The 12,701-nt window shown below is 46.7% G+C and overlaps 1 protein-coding gene across 1 annotated transcript in view; it reads left to right on the top strand.

Annotated features, from left to right (window-relative positions):
• Positions 1-12,701, top strand: part of TBPL1 (TATA-box binding protein like 1) — a 280,230-nt gene that overhangs the window by 97,227 nt on the left and 170,302 nt on the right. The window contains exon 5 of the mRNA XM_086927040.1: positions 8,636-8,718. Within this exon, the coding sequence (XP_086783166.1) occupies positions 8,636-8,718 (83 nt within the window). The remainder of the gene's footprint in view (positions 1-8,635; positions 8,719-12,701) is intronic.

The following is a 12,701-nucleotide window of genomic DNA, read 5'->3' as shown; positions in this document are numbered from 1 at the left end:
TGTTGTCATCCAATATTTTTTCTGCGGGGGAGGCATGGGACTGCAGTTTCCTCTCTTTCCTAGAGCAGGACAGCTGTCCTTTGATTGTGTTCCGACCCTTAGCTGACCTTTCGTTGGCAAAAATGCTCGAAAAACTTATCCAACGCCAACTCAATAGTTTCATTGAAAAAAGAGGCATACTACACGAAACACAGTCTGGTTTCAGGGCCGGCTTCAGCACTGAAACTGCCCTCATTGAGGTGGCTGAGTCAATCAGGTGGTCGCTGGATTCAGGAGCATCGGCCATGCTGGTGCTCCTGGATCTACCTGCCGCCTTCGATACTGTAGATCACGGTAGAATGCTGCTCAGATTGAAGGATATTGGCTTAGAGGACAAGGCACTGAGCTGGTTGCACTCCTATCTGACGAACCGCTCTCAGAAAGTAGCTCTGGGCGCTTTTTCCTCTGAACCCAAACAACTGTGGTGTGGCGTCCCGCAAGGGTCCGCCCTCAGCCCGCTACTTTTCAACGTTTATCTGGCCCCACTTTTTACCTTAATCGCCAAATGGGGGGTCAAGGCGATTTCGTATGCGGATGATCCGCAACTAGTCTTCCCATACGTTGAGGTGTCAGAAGCAGCGTTTAGCAAAATAAAGGCTGTCTTAGTGACGTAGCCAGATGGATGAACTCTAACAAGCTAAAATTGAATGCTAGCAAAACCGAGGTACTATTCTTTGGGAAAAGTACTCCACCCTCCCCTGACCTCTGGTGGCCCACCGAAATGGGTCCTGCTCCCACCTCTGGCACCAAGGCAAAAAATTTGGGTGTATGGACGAGACGCTTTCCTTCTCCTCTCACATACAACAAATTACTTCTAGCTGCCACTATAAACTCCGCAACCTCCGAAAATTCCTCTCTCTTCTACCAACTGACTGTCGTAAGTCGGTGGTCCATGCGACAGTCACATCCAGACTGGATTATTCAAACGGCCTCTATCTTGGCCTCCCGAAATATCTGACACAACGCCTGCAGAGCGTGCAGAATGCGGCTGCGAGATTGATAAAACATGTGCCTTTTAAACATCATATCTCTCCGCATCTTCACGAGCTGCACTGGCTCCCAGTGGCGAGCAGAGTTAAATTCAAAGCGCTCACCCTAGCGTACAGAGCACAAAAAGGGAACTGTCCCAATTATCTTAAACTCCGACTCCCCCGCTACCATCAAGAGAGACACCTGCGCTCGAACTCTCAGATCCTACTGGCTGTACCACGAGCGAGAAGGGCGAGACTCGCAGGTAGATCTTTCTCGGTAGGCACTGCGAAGCTTTGGAACTCCCTCCCCTCCGCTATCCAATCTGCCTCGTCAGAAGCCATCTTTAGGAAACTCCTAAAGACCTGGCTCTTTGCGCAGAAAGCCTAGTACCTCTCCCTGCATTCCTCTCTGTTGCTGCGGTTTCTTTTCAGCGCCGGGACACCTCCACGCGAGGTAGCTGTTTGCGCTATACAAAAATCAGTATTATAACGTAACTGTCTGGCTATCGCAGTTGTACACATTGTCGCTTAGTACAGGTGAATTGGAATTGCTGAACCCTGCCGGGAGAGAAGCTGCGTTTTAAGACATGTTATGCATGGAGGTGGGGTGCGGACCGGTGTTGTGGAGTTATGGGCCTCAGCAGGCAGACGGCGGTGCTGCCAGATAGCTTCCACCTGGCTGCGCTCCAGACTTGTGTAATGTGCTTTCTTCTAAGCCCTGCCCTTAGCTCAGTGTTTGTAATGCAGCGCCATCTCCGCTTGTATTTGTTTTGTCTGTGGCTGTCGTTAGCGCTGTCTTTAGGGTTTGCTGCCGGTGTTCTATACCGTCTTTGTCAAGTTTTTACTGTCTGTGTCCCAAAGGTCCATCTTCTTGTATCAGAAATTTGACAAATAACCGTCCGTACTGACGCGGGGGCCATTTTGGTAGCAGGTACCTGTAACCGTGTAACTTAAAGAGACATTGTATTGTAATGCATGGGCAATATAGATGATTGTGCACGCCGTGCCCATAATAGGCCAACAGCCCAGTCCTCACCATGTTGGTATTTAGCGGCAAAGCATTACCAGAACCGGTCCTTCCGGGCTCCCACAATAAAACAGAGGTGTCGGTAAGATCAACTTTACAGCGACATAAGAAACAAGATCACTGCGAAAACGCAACAATACTTTTTCATTTTTTCCGCATTGACTTATGTAATTGATACAGTGAAAATGTAGTTTGAGAGCCACCAGGACCACTTACACCTTGCGCACCGAAAAGCCTGTTGCATATTGGCGAGGTTGAAATCATGCCAAAAGGGCAAAAGCTGCTGAAAGCAGCTATTGTGTAACTGCTGTGACGAGAGTTATGTTGCCACTCACCTCGCACCTTCTGTTCATTAGACATTTTTTTAACGTTGTATTATGCCTTCTCTATCTCACTCCTTAAGCCCTGTATAGAATCTCTTCAGCGACGTGATGCACTTTTAGTTACCAAGCGCTTTATAAATTAATACATATAACAATAAATATAACACAACAAATAAACTTATGTCCCCAGGGAAGTGGACCAAAGTCTGGGGTGGGTGGGAATGCTACAGGAGACATTCTTGAGAATCTATTCTATCCTCAACATGATGCATGGACTGCTCTTGGGTCCACTCAGATAGACCACGGGTTGCGATATTAGGCATCAGCGGTCTTTTGCAATTCCACGGGCACGGGTAGGGAGACAATGTTTAACTGACTGTACATAATTAGTGTAATGTATCTGAGCAAATTGATGAATAAACAGAATAAAAAATACATATTTAAAAAAACTTATGTCCACCACATTGCTAAAGGTCCTCTCTTCGTATTACTGGGCTTTAGTGCAAAGGTGTTCGGCATAAGTCTATAATGGCAAGTTAGTTTCTAGCTTTTAAAGATAAACACTGCCTGAATGCTTTCCATTTAGATTAATGTATATGGAATTGTCATAGGTGGATAGGCAAAACTCTGGCGTCGGTCTGACCCGCCTGGATTTGCTTTGGTTACAACTGTGTTAATGGAGCGGTTTTTACACTCATTGCTATTCTGAATTTGACTTCTTTAATGCCTCCTTGAATCTTAGGCAATTACCACCTTGAATTTGTTTCACTATTTGTTATTTATGCTATTCTACATGCAAGTGGTTTCAGATAACGCTATTGCTCTGTATACTGCTGAAACCTTTTGGACATTTAAATGGGAGTTAAACAAATGTGGAAGAATAATCATTGCAGTTTCATTTATACAGAAAACACAAAATAAAAATGGATAAATAAAGACAAAGTGAGCAAAAAAGAAATATGGCTAAATACAGATGGAACTGTCAAAAAATAAATACCATAAAACCGGGAGCCCTAATCATAAGGTATCAATGTCAGCCATGTCCAGAAGTAAAACAACTTCTCTACATCGAGTCCATTCAGTTCTACAATATCCTTGGTTTTTAGGTCTTGTGGCGCCAGAGACCTTTTGTCAGCGACACAGCTTTCCAGGTGACAGGAGCTGGCATGTTGAAGAAGGCGATCGAAGCGGGCCACGCGCAGGCGAACCCACTCGCTGTGGCCATCTCCTGTCTCCTGGGAAGCTACAACGCACACACAAGCGCACCGAAACCTTACACGCACGCACACATAGACACCCCCCCCCCCCCTACAACTAAAGGGCCACTAACCGCCACTCCGGGCTTCTTCAGCCTCCGCGGGGCTCTCCCACGAGCATGGGAGCCCTGCGTCACCACTCCTCCTCTGGGCAGCTACTCCATGGGCGCGGGCTTCAGAAGACGGAAGTCCCGCCCCACGACAGGTTTCGGTTTCACTCATGTCTTAACAGCTTTCTTCAATGCTTGTTGGGACTGGCAGCGGCAGGTCGGAAAGTGAGCTGCAGGGTTCTTGTGTGTGCACAGCTTTGTTCCAGTGGCGCACGAGCCTCGACTAAACTTGTGATCGAGGCGCCTTATCGTAGAAGTCCAGGTTTGTCTGCTGCGGATGCCAAGCTTCACCATGCTGACTGCTAGGAGAGCCCTGCTGCTGCTGTGAGAGATGGAGCTCGAGCGTCCAGTAGTGAGGGCATAATCCAACAGCAGTCTGTTTTTTTAGAAAGGGGTCCTACAACAGGAAAACCTCCAGAACCAATCGACTAAAAAAAACAAGCATTTGCAATGCAATAGGTCTCGCATTTGCGAAAGTTTGAGCTATTGGCATTGTAATGACAATGCCTTTTATTTATGCGTTTCAAAACCTGCAATCTGTGCGTAAACAAGCACTTTGTACTTCTAGTCCACGCTTATGAGAAGCAAGGCTGACCGTCTCTTTTACTGCCAGCCTTGCTTCTCGTAAGCAAGGACTATATGTTCAAAGTGCGTGCTTAGGCACAGATTGCAGGTTTTAAAAACAAATTAAAAGGCATTGTCATTTACAATGCCAATAGCTCCAACTCTCGCAAATGCGAGACCTATTGCATTGAAAATGCTTGTTATAGATGGGGATAATCTCTGCTCCCAACCATGTGGAGGGGGCAGGTAGTCCCCCTAGAATTGCATTGAAGAGTGTTTTTAAATAAGGGGCCCAAACTACTTGTTCTTCTCTATACAGGTCTCCCGGGATCTTATCCAGGCCTGGCGCTTTATTCCCTTGCAGCGCGTAAGCAGAGCCAATTGTACTTTTGCCAAGGTACAGGGTGGTATATCCCATAGTGGGTAGGGATTTAAAAGGCACGTTGGTAGCTCAATTGCCTCCACTGAATAATTTGAATACAATTCTTTAAAATGTAGGCGCCAAGATTCTTCACAGATGTTGGGCTCGATGGTGGACTTACCCTCTGGCTTAGAGTGCCATCTATCCACTTCCCATTCTCTCTTGGCATTTAAAATAATTTTATTAAAAGCCACCCTAGCTTGCTTAATGCATGACTGATCACCCCCCTTAAGGGAGGATAGGAGGGTACGCTTAGCTTCCCTACATCCTTTATTGAACCATGGGTTCTTATGTCTGTTGTTTTTACTCTTTGTAATCTTGGGATTAAAGAAGAAGTCCGCCAGGACTGCAACCATTTCCTGGTGAACTTCTCCAAAATCCTCTCTCCCTGCATTATTATCAAGGTTTTCTGAGGCTATAGATGCCCTTTCCAGCAAAGGAATTGTACTTTTGTAAAATCTAGCCAATGTCTCTAAGGATTGGGTAATTTTAGCCCAGCGAATACGCCTCCCACCATCCCGGATTCTGTAATCTCCACTTGGTGGCGATGTAGTACAACTATCAACCTCATTGGAGATGATGTCTAATAAAGCGACCAAAGGATTATGGTCACTTTCGGAGCGTTGCACGATGCTAAAATCTAGGATTTTGTGCCAAAAGTCTATACTGATTAATAAATAATCTATTACCGAGGTTTGACCAACTCGTTCAAACGTTGGGTGGGCTGGGTTGTCGTTTGGGAGCTGCCCATTGCAGGCTCTCAAAGAAAAAGTCAAGGTAAGGGAGGTCATCTGTAAAACAGCAGGTGACCACCCCTTAGCTGGGTAACTATTTGGCGGGGGCACTGATTGCGTTTCGTCTTCTTCAGCAGTGAGTGGTTGTGCTATACCGTTCAGGGGTTCATAGTGGCAATTAAAGTCCCCACCGATTATGAGATGTAAATCGCCCGGGAGGGATTTCAAAAAGCCATTCAAGATTTCTATGGTCCGAGAGGTCCCTCCGTACTGTACCGGACGGGAGTAAATATTTATGAATGCAAATTTCTCTGCATTGTTAGTTGTCAAAAGAATGTAGATAATATCGGGGCAGTGCGTGTCAACTCTCTTAACCGCCAGACCAAGAGGAATTCCTAACCAAATGAGTTACCCCTGAGGGTCTACCTTTAGGTCCCTTGGTAGCTGGCTCATAGTAGGTTACAAAACCCACTCGATGAACAGGGGACAGAGACCAGGTCTCTTGCAGGAGACAAATCCCATAGGAATTAACACATTTACCCAAATCAGGCGTATCTCATTTGGACCCAAGGCCTGCTATATTCCAAGACCTTAGTTTCAGACCACCCCTATGGTTTCCCAGAGTGTTCCCTAGTGTGGCATCCCGGACTAGACTCTCATGTACATAAGAATCTGCGGGGCTAGGCGGGGAATAAGCAACGGTCTCAGGCAAGGGGGTAGGAGGGCAAGGAAGGTTAACCAAAGCCTTATTATATTCCAGTGTGCGGACCTCCACTCTATTGTCATCTATTTGGGGATCTGCGCTTACACGGATCCCTACTTTCTCAAGGCCTGAGGATTCATGGATCGTTCTCCCTGGGAGTACTCCGTATACAGGACTTTCTGTTTTGGAGGGGCAATGTCCTGATTTGAACAACCCAGAGTCAGTCAATCCACTGAATCAAGTCCTGCAAATCTGTTGTACAGAGAGATTGAGGTGTTTTGGTTCCCATTGTAACCTATTGTCTTCCTGCCTGGTTGCATCCTCCTTCCTCCCACCCTTTCAAAGTTCCCTAGGTCAAACTGGGGGTCTGGTGGGTAATAGAAATAAATTAGATCCCTGACCTGAATGGGGGAATACGGGTTTACCGGGACGCCCCAACAGGCATGCTCAGCTGCTCTTGTTTCCGTACAATTTTTCTTTTTAGGACCCACCCAATCCACCCGTCTTACAAAGAGAATCTTTGACTGTATATCGATGGGAAGTGGTCTATTAGCATTTAACCAGTACATCGTCTTATTCCTTAGTTGATCATCGGTTTCTGTCTGCCCTTGCTTGAGTTTTGGGACGCCAATCATAACAGCCACGTACGGCGCACACTCTGGGGGGATTCATACATCCGGGGTCCGTAGGCCAACGCTGGGACTGACCCTGAGGGGCACTAGGACCAGCACTTTGGCCTTCTTGATGCATCGAGGTTACCGATTGGGGGGGGGGAACTATTCCTCCAGGCAACTCAGGAGTTTGCTCGACTGGGCCACGGCTCGCCCCTTTGTTTAGGTTGGCATTTAAAGCTACTGGTACAGCTGACCCTACAGGCCCCCCACCATCGCCCACCCTTGGAGTAACGCTCTTGGGACCACCAAATTACCAGATTTTTCTTTGTGGCACTAGCAACAAAGCACACCGATGTCTCAAGTTCCACCAGCTTATTTTCGATCGATAGAATAGGCTCCAACGACACTTTCATCAAGTTACTCATTTCAGTCAAATAGTCTTTCATCATTGCTGGTGAACCAATATCACTTCCGTCCAAGATTTCAATAGTAGTTCCTTTTACAGGAAGTGGACTAGCCACGGTGGAATCATGCAGAGCAAATATGTTTTCACTTGCTTTGCTTTATTTGGGGACTTTAGGATTCCTCCCCTTCTGCTGTGCTCCCCCTCTCTTTCTTTTCGGGATTGCCCCTTGGACATTGGTCGTCGAAACGATGGGCTGATTGTGAACAAAGGCTTCACATACTACTGTGTTTTTAGAGGTAGGTTGGATTACTTCAGTAACAAGGCCCAACTTCTCCTGTACTTGACAGTCCCTTGAATAAGAGCCCTTGTTCAGTTGCTGAGGCGGTGATGTGCTAGAAAGGCGTAGTGCCCTTGGTGGTGAGGAGGTATTCATGATCTGGCCCAGAGATGACCTCTTAGAAAATACCGGGTCCATAGAGAGTCTCCGCTCCGTAATTTGAATCTCATGAGCTAAAACAGAAGAGGCCCTCGTTAAAAATTGATCAAGTGTTCCTACAACAAAGCCTCCTCCTGCCGCGTCCCTCCCTTGCGGCCATGGTTTATCCTATAATTTTCCTCTGAAACATTCGCCCGCAAATTTTTTTTAACCTACTGGGCTCCGATGTCACATGTGTTCTTGATTAATAGGACCAAGAGATGTGGCTCAGCCCGGCCTCTCGCAGTCTCGAACGGCTCAAACGGTCTTGGCCTTGTCCCGGGCTTCTCCCGGCGCGCGTTCCGCGACGCAGAGGTTTACCGTAGTTTTTAAGCACCACCGGGCGCACAGTAATGGCTGTAGGCGGCGTCCAGCCGCAAAGGATCTAGGGGGATGTAGTCCCCCCCTCCCCCAAATGTGGCGAGTGCTTGGAGGTTAGAAATGTTTAAATGAAGCTTAGTGACTCTAGAACAATAAGAAATCACTTACAATGACGTTTGTAGGAAATTTTCCAGAAATAGTTCTAGAGGAATTTTCCAGATGTTGAAGGTAGATTATTTTCAGATTTTGAGCTCTTCTAGAAATTAAAAAAAAAAAAGGCCAGTCTTGTTCCAGTTTCAATAATCCGCATAAAGGCATCCCGTCAATCCGCATAAAGGCATCCCGTCCTCGTCGCCAGTGTAAAAATAGTAATAACTATTAAAGATGCTTGTCCAGGTTGAGAATAGGATAAGTTTATTGCAGAGTAAAAGATCTCATCCATCCAGTTCAATAAGTCAGGTGCAACTGACTATGCACTCCAGAGTATTCCATCTCCATGGAGCTACTCAAAGCACACCAGGTTTATCTGTAACTAAGATCTTAAAGGAGACTCACTGCTTTGTACAAAGTATATAAATAAATAAATTAATAAGCACAATATTACAGACTGCTTGTTACCTGGTTTCTATTTCTGAGGCATTCAAGTAAAATAACCCCTTTTGTTTTTCTAGAAGCTGTTAATGAAACTTCGGAAACCAAGGATCACAGCAACCATTTGGTCATCAGGAAAAATTATTTGCACGGGCGCCACAAGGTGAGATATGAATGTTTTATAATCTTTTCCCATGACTCATCCCTTAGTGACACGGGGAATATTTTCAATTTGTGTATTCTTTTCTGCTCAGATTGATTGTTTTGCTACCAAGTTTTTTTTCTCAAATTAACCAAGTTGACCTTCCTTTTAAACATTTGTTAACGGAAATATTTACGTACGAAAAATATAGGAATTTTCAGATTAAAAGTGGGCCTTATGCTTTTTGTTAGATATTGAATCATTTGCTTATTTTTTGGTTATATGTTAACATTCAACTTGGATTGAGTTTTAACCCCTTAAAGAAATAGGTTGTACACTTCTCTGTGAATTGCTGGAAATCTTCAGTCTATTGCCGTTACCTATTAATACGATTCTTCTTCTGATGTTTAGTTCGAGAGCATTACATTTCATAAAATGAATTGGTTATTACACTCAAAAAATGAAATACAGCAACCATCAAAAAATGTGTTTTTAAAACTAAATGCCTCGAAGGTGAGAGATTATAATTAAGTGATTGTTTTAACTTTTAGGGTTTCAGTTGGGCAATTATGTGTACCAAATGCAGCAGGTCAGCAGCTAGCAATTAGATTTAAATGAAACTCATAAAAATACAACTTAGACAGGCAATTTAAAGAAAATAAGTAGATAGATAAATGTCTTTATTCCGTTACATGCTCAACCATAAAAGATATAAAATACATTCATCATACAAATATGGTACATAAACTCATTAAATGTTGATTCATTGTATTGGGTACATAAAAACATAACGAATAATAAGTCTATTTCCCAAACTGATCAAAAACACACACATGGTGGAGCCACTGCATTGTATATTAAATGTATGACTATACATTAACCCTCCCCTCTAGTACGCCACGCCAAAGGCCAATGTGCATGGGCAGCATTAACAACTCAATCTCTTGTTGGAATGCTTTTCTGCATTGTCAAAATCACACTTTGCACTTCTTTAGAGGTTGTAGAAACGCTCAATTTCAGATAAATGAATGGAGTTACATACCAAATTTACATCTTTCTTGGTGTTTTTTGCCATCTATAAGTTTAAATAATATTTGGAATCCCAGAGTAAGGAGTGCAGTAATTTATTTTCCCACAATAGAAGAGTGGAAAATATTGGAGTACATATTCAGATTTGTTGATAATAACTCTGGTTATTGTTAGGTTGCCGTTTCTTTCAGAAGCCATTTTTAGGTCTGCCTTGACGGCACAGCTCTGCATACAAATTGTAATAACAGTTCTTTAAAATCTGCATTGAGTGGTCTTTTCCTCCACCCAGAGCATGGACATGATTTAGGGGTGGCCAATGTCTGTAGCTGAGACTTCTGGCATACCTCCTTCTACGCTTGGCATCGAAGGAAAGTCACACACTTTAAAAACCATTTTTAGGTCTCGCAAAGGCAGCGCAAACGGCCTCTCCGAGGCATTAAGTAATTAGTAATACCAGCGAAACTCCACCCATTGCATTTCTTTTAGTTTTTGCGCTTGCCAATGGTCCAATCTGGCATTGCTTTTCTTACCTCGCTCATTGTTTGCTAGTGGTCCCAACCGTCACTTCCGTTTCTGCAGGAAGCAGTATGACCAACTACAGTAAATTTACACTGCAGGGCGATATGTTTTGATGTAGGGACTACTTTTGTTGTTTTGTAGGTCTCCCACCACGTCCGAGCCGCAGCCTCTGGGCCCGCCCTCACTGCTCTGTCTGCACCGCTTTCAATGCTTTTCCCCTCCCGCTGTCCGTGCTTTCTCGCCCCTCTCTCCCCTGCACTCCTGCTGTCGGTGCCTTCTGAATGCGCAGGTACGGGTGCAGGCAGGCCAAACAAGAGCGCTGCATGATCCCCGTTCACCAACACCTGCCCGCAGCAGCTGGAGGATCGCCATGTGGGTGCACTGCAGTGTAAAACAGTGCCCGAGGACGTTACTCTTTACTGAAGGTTAGTGACTGATGCCACAAGTTCTATCTCAGTGGGGACAAAGGGGGTAGAATGTTGGCACATCGACTGCGGGCTCGCACGCAGCCGGCTGCCGTTCAGGCCATCCGCGATACGAACGCAGTGGAGCAGACAGCGGACGCCCGTATCGCGGACGCCTTCCAGCAGTTCTATCACACGCTGTATACCCATGAACCGTCAAACCCGGACCGGGTGAAGGCATATCTAGCGACATGTGGAGTCACGCCCCTTACACCGGTATCGATGCGGAAATACGCATTGAGGAAGTCATTTCCGCGATCTCGCGGTTGAAGTTGGCCAAGTCTCCGGGACCGGACGGCTTTTTGGCCATTTTCTATAATAAATTCTGCAGAGAGTTAGCGCCCTTTCTAACCCGCCTCTTTAACTCCTTTCGGGAAACTGGGGCAGTGGCACCTTCTATGTTGGAGGAGGTGATCACGGTCATCCCCAAGGCAGGGAAAGACCCTATGGAATGTGGTTCATATCGGCCCATCTCACTCCTCAACATCGATATGAAGCTGTTCGCGGGCGTCTTAGCTGCTCGACTCAGTCCATTCATGGATGGCATTATCGAGCCCGATCCGGTTGGGTTTATTCCCATGCGACAGGGGGGAGAAAACACAAAGAGGCTTTTGCACCTCATGAACTCAGTGCACCGCTCCCGTAAGCAGGCCCTGTTCTTATCCATAGATACCGAGAAGGCATTCGACCGCGTCGACTGGTCATACATGTTCACGGTTCTGAAGACCTTCGGGCTAGGGGACACCTTCGTAAACTGGGTGCGCTGCCTCTACGCCTCCTGGGTGCGCTGCCTCTACGCCTCCCCGCGGGCGGCGGTACGGGTTAATGGTTGCAAATCTGCCCCTTCCCCATCACACGCGGGACACAACAGGGGTGTCCCCTGTCGCCATTGCTCTTCGCACTCTATATGGAGCCCTTTGCTCATCGTATCCGGGATAGCGTGGCCATCCATGGGATTCGTTTTGGCTCCGAGGAGCATAAAGTGAGCCTATATGCTGACGACGTGATCCTCTCGCTTACTTGCCCCCACACCTCCTTACGGCACCTGTCAAACGAACTGCGTGACTTTGGTGCAGTTGCTGGCTTTAAGGTCAATTTCTCAAGTCCCAGGTCCTTAACATCTCGTTGCCAGCTTCGGACGTGCAAGACCTCCAGAGGGACTTTGATTTCCAGTGGGTTCACTCCGACATCCCATACTTGGGAATCGGCTTAGCCCCCACCATAGTGCGGACTGTCTCCCTCAACTACAAGATCCTGGTTGAGCAAACACCCAAGTCGCTGTCGGACTGGTCCTGTTTTCAACTCTCCTGGTTTAGTCGCCTGGCTGCAGTGAAAATGTCGGTCCTTCCGCGCATTCTTTACCTCTTCCAAATGTTGCCCTAGAGTCCTCCACTGGGTACCCTAAAGAAACTACAGGGGCTGCTTACTAAGTTTCTATGGAACCACAAGCGTCTGCGACTTGCATCCTCGTGGATTACGGTCCCGCGGGCCAGTGGCGGCTTGGGCTTCCCCTCCCTTGTTGCATACTATCAAGCGGCATGTCTGCGCTTTATTCTTGAATGGAATAGGCCGCTCTCCAGCAAACACTGGCTATTCATGGACCAGGCAGTTGCGGGCTGCAATATTTGGCGTGAACTGTGGATCCCTCGTAAACACAGAGCGTGGGGCTTATATTCGTCGCCGGTGACTTCTGCGACGATGAAAGCATGGGACCAACTGGCACGACGAAAGGGCTGGACCACCTTTCCGTCGCCCATGACGCCCATTGTAGATAACCCGGATTTCCCCCCCGGGCTGCACGTCGCCAGTCTTCCAGCGCTGGAGGGAGCTCGGCTGCAAGAGCGTGGGCCATCTCTTTGACCTAGATGGTCTGATCTCGTTTTCATCATTGCGCCATACCTCTGCGAGGATTCACGCGTGAGATCCTAAGTGCTCAGGTCTTTGCTGGCGAGGCTGTGGGGCACCGGGCACTTTGACACATCTGCTCTGGCA

Source organism: Lissotriton vulgaris, chromosome 6 (assembly GCF_964263255.1).
Source record: "Lissotriton vulgaris chromosome 6, aLisVul1.2, whole genome shotgun sequence".
Lineage (NCBI taxonomy): Eukaryota > Metazoa > Chordata > Amphibia > Caudata > Salamandridae > Lissotriton > Lissotriton vulgaris.
The sequence above is the reverse complement of the archived record's forward strand: the minus strand, read 5'-3'. Positions and strand labels throughout refer to the sequence as shown.